The sequence below is a fragment of the Anabrus simplex genome, chromosome 1, assembly GCF_040414725.1.
Source record: "Anabrus simplex isolate iqAnaSimp1 chromosome 1, ASM4041472v1, whole genome shotgun sequence".
NCBI lineage: Eukaryota > Metazoa > Arthropoda > Insecta > Orthoptera > Tettigoniidae > Anabrus > Anabrus simplex.
Window position 1 is genome coordinate 963,949,800 of NC_090265.1, and position 22,491 is coordinate 963,972,290.

General features: G+C 39.2%; 1 protein-coding gene across 2 annotated transcripts in view; it reads right to left on the reverse strand.

Moving 5' to 3' along the window:
* The window catches only part of Art8 (Arginine methyltransferase 8), a 142,783-nt gene that overhangs the window by 98,669 nt on the left and 21,623 nt on the right, over positions 1-22,491 (reverse strand). The window contains exons 1-3 of one of the 2 annotated variants that reach the window (XM_067136775.2): positions 20,259-20,352; positions 19,989-20,136; positions 6,401-6,485 (exon numbers count right to left, since the gene is read on the reverse strand). In XM_067136775.2, coding sequence (XP_066992876.1) covers positions 6,401-6,485; positions 19,989-20,002 — 99 coding nt within the window. In that variant the 5' untranslated portion in view covers positions 20,003-20,136; positions 20,259-20,352. Of the gene's footprint in view, positions 1-6,400; positions 6,486-19,988; positions 20,137-20,258; positions 20,353-22,491 lie in introns of those variants that run through there. The other variant, XM_067136776.2, reaches the window with a different exon arrangement.

Here is a 22,491-nt window from a genome sequence, read left to right on the forward strand (position 1 = left end):
ACCTATCTATGTCGGTGCGACGTAAAGCAAATAAAAAAAAAAAAAAAAAGAAAGAAAAAAAAAAAGTCATTGCAAGTTCACCCTCTGATAACGGCGGTCTCGGAGGCATCTTGAAGTGACGTGGTCAATATGCAGAACACAAGAAAACTGAAAATAGCTTCCGGACAAACCAAGGTCACGGGCATTCCGTTTCACAACTGCCCGGGGCGAGTGTACTGTGTTCGTTGCGCACATGATTACTACCGAACGCGGCAACACTGAGTCCAATTTCACCACCTGGCCTGCTGTTAATCGCACAGTCCGGCGTGGACAAAACCTCCCTTCAATATTACTCTTCATAAATTTGGTACCACTCTGTACGGTTACAGTTGTAGTAGTTTCTGATAACCATGACCAAGTGCTTCAAAATAAGCCCAAGTTTGCTGCTGTACGTTTATCCTGGGCTGAGAAAGAGTTGCTTTAGAAAAATAAGAACTTTTTTTGGGGTGGCTGAAAAGAATTGTAACTTGAGTATTACACTACAAATACATGTGGTTATAACATATACAAATTTCATTAGAATCAGACAAGTCATTTTCCTTGTGTATATTCCTAAGTGAGCGCTTCGCAGAGAAGAAGCCACAAATCCGGGCAATATTTATTACAACCACAAATAAAAAATATTTAATGAACGTCAAAAACAATGCGTCTTATATACGCTAATGTAGAATTAAACAAGGAAAATATTGGTATAACTCAAACTTCCATAGGCCTATTGGTTCGTTTGCAATTAGAGCCTAAACTCGAGTGTCCATAATAAAAAATCCGACAGTAGTGCAATATTTACTAACACAGTACGCTGGCCTGATAATCCACATACTATAATGATGGAATTTCTAATGAAGGGTAGCTTTTCTTCTGTGTGTGGATGTGTTGACGGTACGCTCATTAATAGTGATGCTCCTACTGAGTATGAAGAGGGTTATGTTGATAGACATGGGCATCATTCTCTCAATATTATGGTGATTGGTGGTACAGACTTGAGTTCTACAGTTCTAATGCTAGCTAGTGTGCAGAATTCCAGTGTCCTACGAAACAATGCCGTATCTAGACCATATGACGAACATAGCTGCCAACTTTAAGATCTCAAAAATAGGAATATTTTTTCTCTTGGATTTCATCACATATATTGCGCCACGGTCTTAGTGAAAAAAGGACAGGATAGAAGGCATACACACCTATAGTTACAATGTGGATTGATCATTAATTTTAAACACTCGAACTAAAAAACATTAAAATGGTTACAAGAAAATGTACGTAATAACTCTAATGTATGACACATACATACGATTAATAATACAATCGAACCTCGATATCTCGAACCTCCGTTACTCGAATTTTCAGTATCTCGAACTAACTTAGAATTTTCGGCCGTTTGTCCTTTTCCTTGCGTGTATTTATTTCTCTATTCTCGAAATTCGGTTATACGAATTTCTCGATTTCTCGAAGCAAAAAGTACTCAGTAACTCGAATTTTGTGTAACATTAACTGTGCAATACGGCATTTGTGGTTTGTGAGCAACAGTTAACAAGTAAAGGAAAGGTTACAGTCAAGCTGGAAACTAATATGACGGGAACCAAAAAATTCGAACTTCTAGTGATCGGCAAATCGGCAAAGCCTCGCCATTTCTCGGGTGTCAATTATCGGTCACGTTCGAAAGCAAGCCCAGAAGTCACGGATGACTAGCTCCATTTACGAAACTCGGCTGCGTGGTACTGACGAGAAGTTTCAACGTGAAGGGAGGAAAGGTAACAACAAACAGAAGAGACTAACTGATTTTTTCCAAACGTGTTAACGGAGCTATGCTTCTTGTTTCACTACTGCATGTACTGTATCCTGTCTTCTAAAACGTTAATATAATAAATATTACAATTGAAGTGATGCCATAAAATAGAGTTTCATTGTATATTTTTAAGTAGGTACCGTTAAACATAATGTATCCAGTAAAAGCCCGTAGATACACATGATTCAATTATGTGTTATACATGCTCAAAAACGGCATTCTCTATATCTCTAAATTTCAATTACTCGAAATAAAATTTATCTCCCGCGGTGATCCGCATAATAGTTTCCTTCATTAGACTGTAAAATGAACGGAAATTTAATTTTATAAGTCTCCCTGAACACTTGGAGATAACATTAGTTACGTTTTTTTGGCCATAACGTGAAGAGAAAATAGCAGAAACTGTCACCGACACAACTCCCTGAAATACATTCAACTCATTAAAATTATGAAGTAAGAATAAACAAAAATGCACTGAAATACGCAAAACTGCCACATACAAAACAGATCGGTATGTCTCATAAATTATTAACATACGACTTTGACACGGGGAAAAGCACGTGGCATACAACTCCAACGAAATTAGGCACAAAAACAATGTTAATAGTGCACGGACCACACAAGACACTCATCCTTTCGTCCCGATTAACTGAGTCACTAGCGCTCGCTAGCGTCTCTTGCTTGTAGAACAATTGCCGTCCATAATCTCCAGCCGTAAAGCACACATGCTGCTTTAGCGAGCAGGAAACACGATACACGAAGGCGACAGACGATACACTCGCGAAATAAAGCATCAAATAAAAACGCTTGAAAATGAGGTTGGGTAAATTACACAAGCACATACGAATGTATCCTTTATCCTAGGGGAGAGTATTGACTGTACTGGAGATTATATTGGTCAAAAATAGGAAGAATTAAAAATAAATAGGAAAATCGGAAGACGAGATCGAAAACGGAAAGTTTCCGGATAAATCGGAAGGGTTGGTAGGTATGGACTCAGGTTGGAGGCCATTTCTAGGAGCAGTTAGAGTAGGCGACAGTGCCTATGAACTGAAAGAGTGGCTAATACCCGTTCTTAATAGATTTTTACAATTTGCTTTACATTGCACCGATACAGATAGCTCTTATTGCAACGATGAGATAGGAAAGGACTAGAAGTGGTAAGGAAGCAGCCATGGCCTTAATTAAGGTAATGCGACTAATGAGAAAATGGGAAACCATGAAAAACCAGCTTCAGGGCTGCCAACAGTGGTGTTCGAACCCACTATCTCCAGAATGCAAGCTCACAGCTGCGCGTCCCCAATCGCATGTCCAACTCACTCGGTCTTCTTAACAGAAATCCTGACGATGCTGTTAAACAACGATTTAACAAGGCACATAAATCAACATGGCATATTGTTGAGAACAGTATCAGAATTTTGAAGGAATGTTCCCTTGCTTAATCCACTTACGTCCAACAAAGGCAGAAAAGGATGTTTCAGCATGTACTGTATTGCATTGCATTATATTGCAAGAGAAGAGAAAATTAAGGAGACTTACTTACCTTAATGGACGAAAATGAAGACACCAATCCTGAAAATGATGAGGTATCTGATCTAGACACGGTTGCTAAACTCAATTCGTTGTTGAGATATTTCGCTAACTCAACTGAACAATAACAACTGTTTCAACATTGATAACATTTACTTTTATTCACTAGACTATATTTGCAATGACCTACATACAATAAACATGTTACTTTGTAATTTAGGTTAAAATTAATAAATTCAACACTGATCAGTCAACACTTTCATTGGTTATGTACTGCATACAATCCTCTGTAATATGCACAATCTTCAAAGAAGCAGTATAAGAAGAAGCTGCAATGGTACTTGTAAATCCTGAAGCTGGTAGCCGTAATTCTCATTCCAACTTCACAGTTTGCAACTTTTGGTAAAATATTTCCACACGGAGAAGTCCCTGCCTGTTTTGTTGTTGTTGCCGTCGCTTCTTGACTAGTGGAAGGACATGGAGATTGACAGCTTCCTTTTCTTCTTTCTGTGTGTATTTTTGATGTTTTCATCACCTTTGGGAAGTTCAGTAGGAGTCGGTATTGTCGGCACTAGGGTCGCTTGCTCTTCCATGTAATTTTCCGGAATATTCCCCCGACTAAAACAGCCAAATCTTTTGGCAGGATGTCAAGATAGCAACATCTACCTCATCCAACTGATCATCTTTCCCACCTTTTCTCCCAGTCTTCTTGGTATTTTCTCTCTTTGCCTAAAAGAAGGAATTTAATGCTTGAGACATGATATATAGACAAGATGAAATCATAACATATATTCTTCAATCACTACATCACAATTTCATGTAACATGCTGCGTATCGACTTATGTGAGGTTATGTTAATTGATTTAAGCGATATATTCTCAATGAAAGAATATAATGGAAACGTAAATATTCACTTACCAGTACATGACATTTCCACAATCCAAATAGACTGTCCCTTGCATACGTCCAAGATTTCTCAGGTCTAACTAACTGTAAGGACTACACTTTCTTAAGCACTCTGTTCATGCGGATTGCTTGTCATCATGTGACAGATTAATCTAGAAGTTGCCAGACATCCCGTGTCTCCTTGACAACTTCCAGCACAGCTAGCGTCTTGCTACCTTTAGAACTACCACAGCTACATCGTCAACCTAAAGCATTAAAATCATGGAGTATTACTGTATACAGTTGTTTCATGGAAAAAAACTTGATCGGATCACTCTTTCACTCTGTGAAGAAACTGAAAAATAATACCTAGAACATGGTGGAACAGAAAGACTTTGCATTCTGCAGGAATTGCAAAGTGCAAATTCGAAAAGTTGCCACTTCTGTTTGCAAAACAAGCCCAAAGTTTAACTAAAGCTGTAATAATAAGAGGCTGGTGTTTCCATTTCAGACAGTGTTTAGTAGTTTCAAAAAATTAAATTTCATACCGTTTAGTTGCAGTTAGTTACCTTTGTTCTACAATAATTGCAACACAAAACACTTCCATGTGATCAAAATTCATGAAATGCCCAGATATAGCCTACACATTCAATACTTAACTACAGCTCATCTGTCGAGCAGTGAAGCCTCAAGGTTGTGCTGCAGTATCAGTCGTAGGGAGCTTTAGCGCTAGAAAAGACCCCTCCCGTGGTGGCCGTTTCGAATGCTGTGCTCCGCTCAAGAGGATTGCATGCTAAGATTATAAGCAATGTCAACAGCACGGCTGATGAGGACTCATTGTGAGGGCTGTACACCCACCGCCGAAATGAGAGTGGAAACCCGCATGGCCAGATCTGGTAGCAAGACCTTAAGGCTTCACCACTCGCCAGATGAGCTGTAACAATCCTGTTCACTTTAGGCATTAAAATTAACAAAACAGCATTGTACACCTTTCAATGGAATACAAACCTTTCCCAACACAACCAAGCTGAGACTAAGAAGAACTAACAGTGCACAGAAGGAAATGGTACGCACAAAGTGGGGAAATGCCAACTCTGTTAAAATTCCAGACTAATTAAACTGCACACAGAAAAGTCATGTCCAGAGAAAAAACGTACTGAAGGCCTTCAATCAGCCTATATAGTGATAATCAGCTCAGTTTATCTGAACATGACAAAGTGTTAATTATGTACATCAAATAAAAACTAAATATTCTGACATTGCCTTCTTGAGATAAATGAAATAGAACTGAGGTGCAGAAAAGCTAATATAACGAGTTTATGAAATGTTGTAAGAACAAAATAACTTTGCACGTGAAACTATCATTTAATCACTGCTGTGCAGGAATGAAAGCCAGATGGACTCAAGATATCTCATTCAAAATGTAGACATAAATTTCATGAAAGCAGCAAGAATTACAAATGAAAAAAAAAAAAAAAAAAAACAGGTGGAAACAATACCAGGCAGGCACTCACAATGATAGGAATGAACTCAAGGGATTAAGTTTGTTGTATGAACTAGATTGAAGGTAAAGTACTGGGAAAGAGACCCAGGGGATGACCAAGGACGTCATACATCAAGAACTCTGTCGGTGAACTGGCATGTGGTTCATATAGCAACATGAAGGGGCTAGCAGAAGATCGTCAGATGTGGCTACAGCGACAAGGCATTGCCTTTAGTAGATGATGATGTACGAACCAGCTTCATTGGTGGAGTCTCTGAGGTGAATATAGGAGAGTAGGTTACCTAGGGGATTAATGGGCTGAGCCTTGGTTGTTAAAAGAAGCCAAAAGATGATGGTTAATTATTTCAGAATAAGAAGAGTAGCCAGAGCATTTGCAAATCAGAGGACTGTGGAGGTACTTAGTTAATTCACAGAGGCTTGCAGAAAATGTTGAAAGATATAAGAGCCTAAAATGAGAATATATGTACGTATATCACACTACATTTTTAAAATTTCATAATCAGAGGTATACTGATGAAAAATGTCTTTTTCAATGCACTCTGACATAGCCTATTGCATTTTGTAATGTTTAATGGTCAATTAAATGACAATCTTCAAATAATGTGATAGAGAATTATTAAAATAATTTGTTAGAAAAAATTAGAAACCTAAGTACTTACATTGAGGTCCTCATAGCTGAAATAGTAGTCATCACCGTCACTCATTCTGAAGTACTCTAACAGGAAGATGACAGCTATCTTAATCCTGAAACAACAAATATACCTGTCTTAAAATCCTGCTACTGTATTTCTTCCTCAGACATACAACCTCATGCATCAGTTATACTGTATTTCCTCTATATATGACAATTGTACTGAAACTAATGAATGACAATTTTTGATGAACCAGGATTTTTTGTTATATTAAAACCACATGAAATGAAAACCTACAACCTGTTTTCCAGTCAGTGACCGGGTCAGGGATGGAATGAATGAAGCCCCTATCCTGCGGCAAGGATAGGAATTGTGGCGACTGCCGAGGCCTGTCGCACTCCTCTGGGCCAATGATTAATGACTGACAGATAAAATGAAATGATAGTGCAGAGTGTTGCTGGAATGAAAGAAGGCAGGGAAAACCGGAGTATCCAGACAAAAACCTGTCCCATCTCCGCTTTGTCCAGCACAAATCTCACATGGAGTGACCAGGATTTGAACCACGGAACCCGGCGGTGAGAGGCCGGCGTGTTGCCGCCTGAGCCACGGGGGTTTCTGTAAAGCCACATACACCATTTTAATACACTTTCCTTTGATTTTAATTTCTATACACATTTCTTCCAACATTCTGCAGGCTTGAAAATACCTCGTCGTAGAACTCCATTTCAGCATACCTTAGACATTGATACACTGCTTTCTGTATGACCTTAGTCATCTCATAGTGTTGGCATTACACCACTTCGTTCACAAAACAAAAAAGATGGTTTCAGCGTGCCATGTCAGCACTGTAGGTAGGGTGTGGTAGAACTTTCCACCCCACTTTCCGTATTTCCTCCATGGTAACTCAAGCAAAGCATAAGTGCTAATTATCTAGTTGAAGTATGATTTTTCCAGGGTGTTTACGATGCAATGCACAATGAAGATTTTGAAGTGTTCGGACATAACAGCAATGATTTCTCCAGGTTCAAGAAATTCAACCAGAATGCACTCCCTTGCATTCTAGAAGATTGAGCAAATTAACATTCCCTATAGACTGCACTGCCTTTGCTTTCTTTCTTTTACCAACAAACTCTGGTGGTGCCATACTAAGCTCTGCTGTTTTGTTTATGGTGCAGAAGAATGGGACCAGTTTTCATCACCAGTCACAACACTCAACAAAACATCATCTTCATTATGATACCTCTGAAGGAGGTCTTCAAGCAATAGTTTTTCTCTGAAATTTGAGATTTTTGCACAATAAACGTAGGACCCTACAATGAAACAAACATTTTGATGACCTAAGCCTACAATCATATCCTGCATTCCAAGTTTTGCTACAATTGTGCCCACAATGACCAATGACAATATCTACATTCTTTAATGATGATGACAACTCTCTCCATGTTGTGTTCAGTGAAGATAATTTGAAGGCAAATGTGGTGAGGCTGATCTTGGATACTCATTATCCCTTCTCTTTTGTACACTGCTAGCATCCACCACACAACTCCACATTTACACTGATATCTGTGGTGAATTTCAGCAACAAGAATCCCCTCGTTACAAGGAATTCAATAACAGTATATTCCCAAAAAGAAACACCATTTTTAACAAATTTGTAACTAAATGACACAAAACCGCAGTGCATTGAGTAAATTCTGTAAATTGAGATGATGCTCTTGATCATACTATACAGATGGCTCAGCCCAAGTTGGCAGATTCATTCTCAGCGCAATCCAGTAGTATTTAAAGGTGTTCAAATAAGCCAGTCTTGGGGTGGTAGATTTATTGGCATGTAAAAGAATTCCTGCAGGACAAAATTCAGGTGGCTCGGTACCTCTGAAAACTGCAAAAGTAGTTTATGTGATGTAAAACCAATAACATTATTATTACTACAAATACTATACCGATGATTCAGAACTTTTAAAATAGTTGTAGCTCAATTTCAGCATACCCTTTGAATTTTGAAAACGTAATGTGAATTAATTTTTATTATCAATTATTTTAAAGTTTTAAGGGGGAAAAATTTCAAGGTTATCCACTCAGAGAGAGACAGAGAGAGAGAGAGACATTGAAAATGAACTTTTAGTATCATATTCATTGTTTTGCTCTGCCACCTTAACTCCCAAAACTTAAAAATGGGACCCAAAATTTACTGCTTGTGATTTTGAAAGAAAACTTCAATCACTGAGCAAAGATTTTTAACAGAACTCTTAACAAGCAATCTTCATGCTGCAGAACAGAACTGAAGACAATTTGGTGAAAACAGGGAACTAGGCTTCGGCCACAGTGCAGGCGGCAAGCAGAGCGTTGCCGCTGTCAAAAGTTGAGGAGTGGGGGGGGGGAGGATGGAGCATTGGTGTGGACATCTTGCGAGAGTCAGTAAGCAGCGTAGCGTGTCCTCTGGACATGGTAATTAGATAATGGCGGTATCAAAGTTTTCTCGTTTGTCTTTGCTTTTAGAAAATTCTTACCTAAAAAGAAGAGTTCGAAGTAGGGTCAGGCGAGAATTTTTTTTTTTTGTTAGTTACTTTACGTCGCACCGACACATATAGGTCTTATGGCGACGATGGGACAAGGAAGGGCTAGGAGTGAGAAGGAAGCGGCCATGGCATTAATTAAGACCCAGCATTTGCCTGGTGTGAAAATGGGAAACCATGGAAAACCATTTTTAGGGCTGCCGATAGTGGGGTTCGAACCTACTATCTCCCGAATACCGGATACTGGCCGCACTTAAGCGACTGCAGCTATCGAGCTTGGTAGGCAAGAATTTGGTGTTCATACAATTAACAAACAATATGAAATGTATGGAGAACTTCATCATTTATATGGAGTGGTGGTGGTGGTGATTATTGTTTTAAGAGGAAGTACAACTGGGCAACCATAGTCTATATAACACTAATCAGAGAGCAAAAAATGGAAGGGGTCCGACACTTCAAAAAATGAAGGAATTGGCCAAAGAAAGACAAGGGCCACAAAGGGTGTGAAAATGAAAGACTCCCTAGCCCTTGCAAACCTAATAGCGTTGGGGTCAGAAAAGAACAAGTGTTGACTCAGTGAGGCCAGATAGGATAAATGAAAGTGAGGAGCATGGCACAAGTAAGTGGAAGCAATGCCAGGACTCAGCTGAGGACCCCGTGGTCGCCAAACCATGCTCCAAAGTTCAGAGCCCCTGAAGCCCCTTTTAGTAGCCTCTTACAACAAGCAGGGGATACCATGGGTATTATTCTACCGCCCCCACCCACAGGGGGAACTAAGGAGGTTTCCTGATAGATTTTTCAAAGACTGTATACTCGTATGTCTATTCAAACATTTGACTTCTTACTAAACAAACTTAAGGCGCAACTACAGAAGCAAGTCACCAACTTCCAGAGACCCATCAGTCCTGCAGAAAGACTAATCATTACAATAAGGTAAAGCTATTTTTGAATTAAATGCACAGTTCCTTGAATTCTATAAGTAATGGTGCAATTGTATATATAAATTATATTGATTAGTTCTATGTCTCTGTAAATTTTTTGGAAAAAATTAAGTTGCATTCATTCAAAATACATCCAAGAGCTGTCCTACATGGCAAGGAAAAGTAAATAACAAGTTAGCTTCTACTTAAAATTTACTTTTCAATATTCAAAAAATATTAGATTAGAAAAAAAAAAATTAGAAAAGAACGAAAGTTCCAAGGGCTTCAGTCTGTTTCACTTGCTTCACGTCCTTTTACTGCATTTAAAATTTCAAGCAAGAGTGTACTTTGCAATGTTAATTTTTCCATCGCGCTTAAATTCTTCATATGCAGCAGAAGAGTCATTATGAAACAGAAATCGGGATCACTGAAATGAAGTCTCTGCCTTTGTTCTTCTAATAATATGTCCATCTTGTTTTCCTCGAGCTCCAGCATCTTCTCATCGAATGGATTGATTTTATGCTTCCGGAGTTTTGGTTTTGGCGTTGTGGTATCTGAGGACACATTTGTCTGTTGCGATACCTCCTCACCATCACTGCCAACAGTATGTTCACATTCCGCCACATAAGAGCCGCTTGATGGTGATGGCATCTCTTGTAGGTAGAGGTTTCCCTCAGTTCTACCGGAAAGAACGACGTCCTTTACAAACATCATGGCGTCGAAAAACGCCCAAGATGATTTTACGGGTTTTACTTCGGAACCGCTGTATGTCTTTGGAAGCTTCTGGAGTTCCTTCCAAAACTTGTCTTTCAAATTCTTCCACTTTTTTTTTTTGCCACGTCTCCTGAAGTAGAACACAGTAATAAATATTCAATAACTACTGTGTGTGTAATATAATTTCTAGCGACAGGGGTATCGTTTCGGTCACTGGCATTTTCCTTCAGGGTAGGAAAATCTACGGTTTCTGTAACAGTGAAAGAAACCTGTGAGGTCATCTGGAGTGAACTGGTTGAAGAATTCATGCCACAACCCACTGAAGGAAAACTAAACTTAGTGGCCACCGACTACTATGAACGCTGGGGGTTACCTTATTGCTTCGGTACAATTGACGGAAAGCACTGTCAGATAAAGTGCCCTCCTAATTCCGGCTCCAGTTGTTTCAATTATTCTCAAATATTTCTACTACAAGGTGTTGCTGACGCAGACAAAAGATTTTTACCTACTGAAGTAGGGTTGAGAGGAAAAACAGAGTGATGGAGGCATTTTCACAACTTCCACTCTTTTCAATTTATTGGAAATCAATAATTTTAAATGTGCCTAGTGATAAAGGACTACCGAACTCAGATGTAAAAGTGCCACTGGTACTTCTTGGAGATGAAGCCTATCCTCTAAAACCTTACCTCATGAGAGGGAGAGGACTAACGCCTAGAAGGTTTAATAAACACATCTAGTGCTCGAAAATGTGTGGAATGTGCATTTTGAACTTATGGGCTAAGTGGTGATTTCTGGATACAAATATTGACACAAACGTGGAAAAGGCCATCACTTTTATCAAATGTGCTTGAGTCCTCCATAACCTAATAAGGATGGTGACAGTGATCTACACTATCGTGAAGTGACTCTACAATTTCCAGAAAATGAAACTGTCCAAACTTGTGGGAACTTAGATCGGAGGAACAACAGTTGCAGTGAATATGCGGGGCAAGAAAGAGAGTATTTCACTGATTATTTCAATGGCTTGTAAACTGTCTGTTCGTATCACCGTACCATCATCATTACAAACAGAAGTAAAACTGCAGACTTAGAAATAATCTACATTCATTAATTAATTACTGTAATTAAATAGAAAGGCATATTGTAACTAACAGTAAAGGGAAACGGATAGAAATAAGTACTGCTAAAACAATACACCAAAAGTTTCTTCCGAGTTGTACACTGAGCAAATCTGTCGATAACCTCACAGCACATTGTTCTCAGTGTTAGTAGTACATAAACACTAGAACATTCATTTTCCTGTCCCCTAGCACTCCTTTTAGTATTAGTAGGCCTATTAAAATGCAAATTTCATATCTCACTTAAGTACTTTTATATGTCAGATGCAATGCCAAAAACAAGTTTTCATCACAGTAATATGTTACAAAATATAATAATAATTAAACAATGATAATAGGACGTACAATAACAATAATAATAATAGTAATGTGTAAGTTATTCAAGGCAATATTGTTTGTGTTCATAACCGTGTTTGATTTTTAGTTGAATTTACCTGCTATATTTAACATCGTTCCAATCTCTTCCCAGGCTTTCCTTGTCATTGATAGGTTTTTGAAATTCTTCTCTCTGTCATTCCATAGGAAAGTGCAGGTTTGAACTTCAGAAATTAACACTTCCTTCTCTGCTCTTGTTAACTCATGAACAGTCATTGCGAGCGGCGCAACTGAAATCTCAAACAGGAGTGAGTGGCTGGCGACAGGTAGCGTTATCCTCGAGCCAACTTCCCCTCCAAAATGACGTGCCGCAGGCACTATGGCCACATGCATTTGGTAATGCAGGTTTGAGTTTCATCCACGCCGCCACACAGAGCAACGCTCCACTCGCTGCCTGCACTGTGGCCTAAGCCTTAGTCTACTTGTCATACTGTACAAAAATATGTGAACATGATTGAGAACACAAAAGGTGTTATAAGGAGAGCATGATGTATTAAATGAAGATTGAAATTTAGTTAACAGCAACTATGATATTATACAGCATTCAGAAAAGAACTCCTTCGGGACAAATGCAGGGTGTAACAGTAAGGTACAGTCAAACTTTCAGGACACATTCCTCCCACATAGCAGAAGAAAATGTGTTGTATGGACATGGGTCCAGAAAGGCTTTATTTCCATTTCCATTTTCTACAAATCTACATAGTACATTAATCATGAAATACACAGGAACAGAACGTACCAACATACCAGATGAAACGCTTTCTTACATGAAATGTTCAAAATGCCGTCTGTTTGCATTAATACATGCTTCAGCCTACCTTGGCAGGGACACATCAGCACATTTGGTATTCAATGCGTCAGCTAGTTGAAGTATCTATCAATTCTAACGAAGGGTATTTTGAACATTTCATGTAAGAAAGAGTTTCATTGGTATGTTGGTACGTTCTGTTGCTGTGTGTTTCCCATGATTAATGTCCTATGTAGATTCGTAGAAAATGAGTTCTAACATGGAAATAAAGTTTCTGGACCCATGTCCATATAGCACATTTTCTTGTTCTACGTGTGATGAATGTGCCCTGAAAGCTTGGCCATACCTTATTGTTAGACCCTGTATATTATACATTCAAGGTAGGTATTTATTAGTTCAACAGCTAATGTCGTAAATGCTAAACCCTTACATACACCAACAGCCAATAACACAGGTGCAACTACGAGCAAAACTAAAATTAATGAATTGTATCTCCTGCAAATGAAATATTTCACTATACAATTATTCATATCAAGAACATATATTAATTACATGACTGATGTAACCAGGTGTATGGATAAGTTTTTGCCAGTTTTTGTGGTAAACAAAACTTAATTTTCAAGGGAAATTCATTTTTTGTTTATTAAAAATATTGACCATCGGCATCTACACACTTCGCCCATCTTTCAGGTAAGTTATGAATACCATGCCAGAAAAACTGCTTGTCTTTTGCGGCAAACCATTCATCGAGCCATTTTCCAACTTCCTTGAAAATGCTGAAGTGCTGCTCTGCGAGCGCGTGCCTCATTGATGCGAAGAGGTGATAGATGGCGCCAGGTCGGAAGAGTACGGCGGGTGCGGAAGGATATCCCATCCAAGTGATATCATGGTGTCTTTCACTGGTTTTGCGTTGTGAGACAGCACATTGTCGTGTAGAAAAATCATTTTGCCATGTCTTCTGGCCCATTTCTTTCATCTTTTGACTATGTGTGATTTAAATGAATCATTTGTTGGTGATAGCGTTGTGCATTAATGGTTTTGCCAGGCTTCAGAAGTTAATAATACACAACACCGCTCTAGTCTCACCAGACACAAAGCAGGGTCTTCTTGCCAAAACAATTTGGCCTCGATGTTGACGGACTGGCTTTGCCAGGTGACAGTCATGATTTTCTCTGCTTCCGGTTTTCAAAATAAAACCATTTTTTGTCACCCGTCACAATTCGGTACAGAAATTATTTTCTTTTGTGACTTTGAAGCAGCATTTCACAAGTGACTTTGCGATTTTCCACTTGCCGTTCATTCAAATCGTGTGGGACCCATTTACCGAGTTTACTGATCTTCCCCATTGCTCGTAAAAGTCTGCTGATTGTTTCTTGTAACACATTTAATGCTTGTGCCAATTGCTGTCGAGTTTGAGCTGGGTCATCATCCAGTAATGCTTGCAATAGCTCGTCTTCACACTTCTGTGGTCTACCAGAAAGCGCGCTGTCTTTCACATTGAAATAGTCAGGTTTAAATTGTCGAAAACATGTCTCACATGTTCTAATCGATGAAGCGTGTTCACCATATGTTGCTACTAGCAAACGATGACTTTCCACAAACCTTTTCTTTTGATTAAATAAGAAAAACAATGCATGCCGCAATGCTCTTTTTCAGGCACAAACGTCGACATGATCACTGAACGATACAACGCAGACGCTAGTGTTTGGCGGACTCAACTTGTGTGTGTTGGTAGGTTAATGTCAGACGAACAAACTGACATATGTGTCAAATTCATATGCTGCGTACTGTTCGCTGGTGCCATCTCTATGTGAAACCGGAAACGACTTATGCATACACCAGGTAGGTTTACAGCCCATTCTGTAAATCGGCTCAGGTCATGTCCAGCCGAGTCCCATGACCGGCTTGTCTGATCTCGGGTGGAAATGAAAGGTACATGAACTCGTAGCTTAACATGCTGATATACACGTAGCCTAACTATTATACTACAGAAGAATGCATGGTTCTGAGCAGCATGCTATTTTTTTTTTCTATTTGCTTTACGTCGCACCGACACAGATAGGTCTTATGGCGACGGTGAGACAGGGAAGGGCTAGGAGTGAGAAGGAAGCGGCCGTGGCCTTAATTAAGGCACAGCCCCAGCATTTGCCTGATGTGAAAATGGGAAACCACGGAAAACCATCTTCAGGGCTGCCGACAGTGGAATTCGAACCTACTATCTCCCGAATACTGGATACTGGCCGCACTTAAGCAACTGCAGCTATCGAGCTCGGTGAGCAGCATGCTACTCACTACTTTGTTTTTGGATGTTCATTATCCTGCCAGGGTCTCCCTACAGTGGAGTGTGTACGATGAAACTAGTGTTCATAGATGAGCCCACTTGAATGTCACAGTCTGCTAAAGGAAAGGAAGAAAGTTATTCACAATGAAGCTTACAATAAATTCATCCATCTCACCATTCTTTTACAGTATACGTATCACATCCGCCTGGCTGGCTTGCTCCAGTGATAATAGCTCTCCAGTTTTAACGGCAGAGCACCCTCTTCTCTAGAGAGCCAAATGTGTCAACCAGCACTTCTTGGTTTAGTTGGTCAATACAAGTGTGCCATGGTCTTCCTCACTGTATGTTTCTCCCTACCCTGCCTTCCACTATGTCTCTATAAAAGTGTTGCAAGAGTTTGTCCAATTCAGGCATGTTGCATTTTGCACAGTTGTCTACAGGGACTCTTCTCTCCAAAACTCAACTGAGTACTTCTGCATTTGTGATTCAATCCATCCATAAGTACTTAAAGCACCCACCTCCATCAAAACATCTCAAATGTCTTGATACAAGTTATGATAGATTCTGTGCCAAAATTTCATTACTATACAAACAACCCCACAGCAACTGGAGATGAGGAAAAAACTACTACTGTATATTAATTAACAGGTGTTGGCGGCTGCATTTCTGTCCAACTGGTTGCTGCGTGTATAGCAGACTCTAGACAATAAGTATCCCTCGTGGTGGTGGTAGTAGTTATTGTTTTAAAAGGAAGTACAACTGGACAACCACCCTGTCATAACAATAATCAGAGGAAAATGGAAGAGCTCTAACCCTTTAAAATAATCTCAGCAAAAAGAGAAGGGCCATGGAGTGTGTGAAAATGAAGGACTCCATAGGCCTGCCAAATCTAATCCTCCTGTGGGTGAGGACGGTAGAATAACACCCAAAGTATGCCCTGCTTGTCGTAAGAGGTGACTAATTGGGGTTCCAGGGGCTCTGAACTTTGCAGTGGGGATTAGCGGCTACGGGGCCCTTAGCTGAGTCCTGGCATTGCTTCCACTTACTTGTGCCAGACTCCTCACTTTTATCTATCCTATTAGACCTCAATTGGTCAACTCCTGTTCTTTTCCGACCCAACGGTATTAGGTATTGATGCCTATGGAGTCTTTCATTTTCATGCCCTTCGTAACCCTTGTCTTTCATTGACCAATATTTCCACTTTTGAAGTGTTGGATCCCTTACATTTTTTCTCACTTATTAGTGTTTTATGGAGGATGGTTGCCCAGTTGTACTTCCTCTTAAAACAATAACCACCACTACCTCTCAAATCTAATACCATTGGGGTCAGAAGAGTATAAGAGTTGAACAATGGAGGTTGGAGAGGCTTCCCCCCAAGTTGAGAGCCCCTAGCGTCCTCTTTCAGTTGCCTCTTACAACAGGCAGGGGATACCATGGGCGTTTTCTAATGCCCACACCCACAGGACAAATTAAGTAGCCCTGTCCATTGCTTTAGCTTGTGTAGCCACATTCTTCTCTCTCTTCCACTCTGGCCTTTGACCTTTCCTTCTATAATCAACTGTAGAAGGTAATGGAAGGAAACTTACTGACTTTGTTCTCTTCAATCAGTTAAAAATAATGAACACCCTGTTCCCACATAAAGACAGTTATAAGTTCACATGGTCAGCTAGGAATCAGTGATCTATCATTGATTATGTCATCTGCAACCAAAAGCTAGCAGAATTAATTTTAGATGTTAGAGTATATAGAGGTCCTGAAATGGAAACAGATCATTTCTCAGTCGTTTCACCAGTGCATAAGCCAATATGGATGAAAAATACACCCTGCATGGGACAAAAAGAAACAGCTTATAAAATTGGTCTTTTAAGAGATCCAAGCATAAAATGGCTATACCAAAACAGAATAATCTAATTCAAGTAAAACCAGTGAGTACCAATGTAGACAAAGAATGGTCAAATATTAGCTTAGCTTTGAAACAGGCAGCTTTTGAGAGTTTAGGAATAAAAAGAAAATGGAAGAGAAAATAGGGCCTGAGAATCTGGGATGAAGAGATAAAAATGGTCATATCAGGAAAAAAAAAAAGAGATGCTTACAAGAAATGTCTGTCAACTGGTAAAATAGAAGATAAACTAAAATACAGTGGAATCTTAGATTGCGAGCATAATTCGTTCCAGCAACATTCTTGTAATCCAAAGCGCTCGTATATCAAAGCAAATTTTCCCATAAGAAACAACTAAAAAGCGGATGATTCGTCCACAACACAAAAAAATGTATTCGCATACCATTTCTAAAACAAAATATAACGTAAAACAAATTAAAGTGCACTTTTCCTTACAATAGAATCATTGTTGGTGTGAGGGAGACGAGATATGACATGAGAAGAGTTACTGTGTAGCACGAATTTCACGAATGGAATCACTGCTATCTGTTGGCTCACTGGAATTGTTTTCTTTTTGTGCAACTTAAATGGGGAACCTATCCAATGATTGTTGCTTTTGCCTCTTTTTGAGGATTTCACAAAAATGTGACATTGCATTATCATTGAACTGATTCATCGCTCGCACTGCTACAGCCTTATTCAGGTGGTGTTTTTCTACACAATTTTGCACCATTTCCCACATTTTGCACTTCTCCTGAATCTCAGTTGAAGTGAGAGATTCCATTGACTTTTCCTCCTCCTCTTCCCCAGACGAGATCTCCATAACCTCCTCCTGTTGTTCGCGATGCAGGTCTATTAGTTCGTTGGCGGTCAGTTCCTGGCTATGTTCATCCACCAGCTCTTGAACGTCCACATCATTCACCTCCAGCCCCATAGTCTTCCCTAAGGACACAATTTCATCAACAATCAGCGGCTCATTGTCACCAACAATCCCCTCAAAGTCACGTCCAAGAACACAGTGAGGCCACAGCTATTCCCAAGCGGAAGTGAGAATTCTCTTGGTGACTCCATCCCAGGCTTTATCGATGATCTTCAGGCAGTTCATGATGGGGAAATGATTTCTCTCAAACTCTCGGAGGGTAAGGTTTGTTTCTTTGGTCACTCCGAAGCATTACTCAAATAGTGCTTTTGTGTATAGCTTCTTGAAGTTCGAAATGATTTACTGATCCATAGGCTGGAGTAGTAGAGTAGTGACGGGAGGAAAGAACTTAACCTTAACGAACTTGAATTCCTCCAGTAAGTCGTCCTCAAGCCCTCAAGGCCTGGAGGATGAGCAGGAGCATTGACCATAACCAGTAAGACTTTGAGCGGCAGATTATTTACTGACAGGTATTTCTTCACTACAGGACCAAACAAACGAACAGGGGAGGGGAAAACGTAGGCACATGTGACGCTCGTATTGTGGAACCTCACTCGCTTATCAAGTTACAATTTATTTAAAATGTTTGCTCGTCTTGCAAAACACCCATATACCAAGTTACTTGCATTCCGAGGTTTCACTGTACAATTAGAAGCAGTAGCTAAATGAGAAGTTAGACGAAAACATAGAGAGAGTTGGAAAAATTTTGTATCTACACTGGAAACAGACGTAACAAGACCACAACCACAAACTTATAAAATTCTGAAGAAATTAAACAGGGAAGTTAAGGAAGAGGTAAAACTTGAAACAATACCACCAAATGACTGGCTTAATTATTTTCAAACACTCTGAACAAGTTCAGAAACTGAAGTGTTAACTTGGCCAATATCTAACAACAATACATTGGAATCTATAACATTAAAATAGCTAGACCAAACTTTGAACAAACTAAGGAATGGTAAAGCACCTGGAGAGGATGCAATACATGCTGAACTGTCCAAAAATTCAAGTAAAACTTTCAAACAAAGATTCCTCAGCCTTTTAAATCAAATTTGGAATGGAGAAAATCCACCAGAAAGTTGGCAGAAAGCAATAGTTATCCCTCTTCATAAAAAAAGGTGATATAAAAAACATGAAAATTACAGAGGAATTAGCATTGTTAACTCAGGTTATAAAATATAATTATGCAAATATCATTAAAGATAAGTTGCAGCAACATTATGAAGATAAATTGGGAAATGAACAACAAGGTTTCCGTAAATGGCGCTCCTGCACTGATGCATATTTCACTATGAAGATATTAATAGAAAAACGTAGAGAATTAAATTTGGAAACACACATTGCATTTGTGAACTTTAAAAAGGCCTTAGACTGAGTAAACAGAAACAAATTGCTTGAAATTCTAAAACAAGACAATGCCTCTCAACAGATTATTAAGTATATCGACAACATTATGCCTTTGCTGGCGAGATGTAGTGTTTACAGTGCACTATGTCTATTGGTATGGGCTAGAATAAATTTGTTACTTTCACTGACCTGTCTCAGTCTCATCCTTGGCTTTGACAGTATGAAAGTGACTGAGGTATGCGCGATGCTAATAATATAATTCCTTATGCAGCCAGACCCTGTTATAAATGGTATGAAAATATCACTCATAGGGTCGGTTGGTGCGTCCATTTCAGTGGGCTTGGCAGACTGATATGTGAGCAACTTCTGGCTCAGTGAGGAAAGCAACGGGAAACTACCTCACTCCTCATTTCCCTAGTACGCCTCTTCAGTGATGCCTAGGCCATCTATGACAGCTGTTGGCGTGGCTGTGGAGGATCAAACCAGCGTTCGGGCTGAATACCCAACACATCTCCAACATCTACAAATCCCATCTCGTTTCTGTAAAATTGAACAAGAACCAGACCGAGTGGAATTAAATAAATGGTGGTGTAAGACAAGGCTGCGGACTCTCTCCTCTACTTTTTGTGATACAGTAGAACCCTGCTTATCCTAAATAAAGGAGGCAGAGCCACTTCGATTGACGTGTTTTTTCGGATGACACATGGTAAATATTTTCGGAAGTTAAATGTCGAAATTAAAATGCATAAACTCTGTTAAGCAAAGGTGCATACTGTATATTAACATTAAAATATTTACATAATGTCACTCATTGTATAAAATCAGTGATTAACAGCTGAATTTTCTTGGTGCAGCGCTGTCGTGCAGCTATGTCGCGCCACAGTTTAATCAACCATACATCAGCTGGTGTAGATTCATTGCTTTGTTCAACAAAGCACAAAGTAACCTGAAATAATGAAACAATTTTTTGTTACTACTGAACTGAATACTGTATACAGTAATTTAATACAGTACTGTAAATAAAGCATGTGGTACTGTATTTTAATAAAAATTCGAAATCAGTCTTACCTCCAATGCATTAAATCCATCCTCTGCTGTTACTCAATTCTCAGAACTGCTATTGCCAAGGTCGGAGTCGTCTGCATAATCTTCATGACGAATAATACAGTAATAATACAGTAATAATTATAATAATAATAATAATAATAATGATAAATCCTGCTTGATCAAGAAAAAAAAAATGTATCATGGAACGAACTAGAGGGTAAGAAACCATTTTATTTTATGCTACACGTGCATTCTGGCATAAGTCATAATACAAAAATAGGGTTTGCCTAGTAGCTCTCAGCATATATAGCAAGAGAATTGATGGCTAAGAACGAAAGGGTAAAAACCAAATATTAAAATACAATTTTGCAAGAGCATTTCGGTTAAGCCGGGTTTCGGTTAAGCAGGGTACTACTGTATATATGAATGCAATAATGGAAACTTGGAAACAAGGACGCCATGGATCAATATCAATAAATAGACGCCTCGAACAACTAGATGCCATATTATATGCGGATGATGTTGCATTGTTGGCTATGACGGAAGATGACCTACAAAAATCCGTTTTCAATCTAAAAAATGTTTCATCAGATTTGAATATGATTATTTCAACAGAAAAGACAAAGATAATGGCCTTCAAGGGAAGAGAACCGATTCCTAGTAAAATATGTTTAGATAATACAACACTGGAAAGAGTAAATGGGCCGATTGCAGAAACGGTGTTTAGATGATGTCTAAGGTTAAACAATGCCTAAGTATGGCTGCCACATTGCAGAGACGTTATTTATCACTTGGACACTGTCTAAAACCGATGTTCAACGGGTTATGTTTAAACACTGCCGAGAGCACTGTTTAACCTCAAATCAGAGGAGTGAATCACAATAAGAGGCCATGTACCATGAAACGTGTAATTTGTATTATCATGTTGAGATGATTCCGAGAAGAAAGGTAAGTCCGACGGCCTCTCTGTGGGTCGCCCGCTGTGAAATCGCAGCAATTAATTTGAAATGTACAGGGAGGTACCTAGAGCTTAAAATACGATTTCGCTTGTTTCTTGAGACTGACAAAGGGACAGTCCGGTAAATGTCAACTTGAATACAATTCTTGGCAAACAATATATTTTATTATGCATGGGGTGATTTCCATGGAATTGTAGGTCACTTTGACTACATACATGTCAGAACTACTTGTCCCAATCGTCAGAGAGCTGTCACATACATCAACCAGGAGGGATTCAACTTATATTTACTGCCAAGTAAGCACACATAATAGTGAAAACTAAAAAGCAGGTTGTATGTGGTTTTTATATATAATCGTTGCGCTCGTTCAGATAAGTTTTCGGTAACTATGAGATAGGAAAAGGCAAGTGGTGGTGATGGTGGTCATTATTGTTTAAAGAGGAGGACAAGGGAAGAAGAGCCGTGGCTATCATAATAGCCCCAGTATTTGCCTAGTATAAAAATAGGGACACTAAGATCTCCAGAATGCAAGCTACATCTATATGGCCTGTACAACACATTCTGTTACACATTACTATTGTTGCATCTTTCCTTCGTCGAAGCTATTTATGAGTAGATTACACTCACTGTAACAACATTATAATCAAAGCTACACTTCCCCGTACAGTGGCGTGTCGCTTTCGTGTCGATAATATTATGAGATTTGATTTCCACCGAAAGCGATATTCTTATCTGCAGGCAATTCATGCTCATGCTCAGCCATATTTGAGTAATGTGTAGGAAGACAAACAGCTGACTGGCGTTCGGCGCGCGCACTGACGAATTTCATTGGTTGCGACAAGCAAAGAGTTACATAAAAGTTGAAAATTTAAACGATGTCTAGTTAAACACCAGCTGAACATTGTTTATGCAATGGAAGATCGTGATCGATTTAGGCGTTGTTTAGGTAGTTGTTGTCTAAGGCTTAAAACCAGTCATTATTTCTGCAATCGGCTCTCAATTATCTCAGGTACAACTTATCATACCAATCAGAATTAGATATACCAGCAAAAACTACAGGAATAATAAACAACATCATGTAACCATCACTTGTTCAGAAACATGTTCGATTGCACCTTTATAATACCCTAGCTAAACCAACGCTTTGCTACGGATGTGAGGCATGGACATTAGGATCTCAAGACTTGTCTCAAATTACAGCATGAGAAGTTACATTTGTGCGTCATACAGCAGGGTATACAAAACAGGACCATAAAAGGAATAAAGAGGTGCAAAAAGAACTGAAAGTACAACCG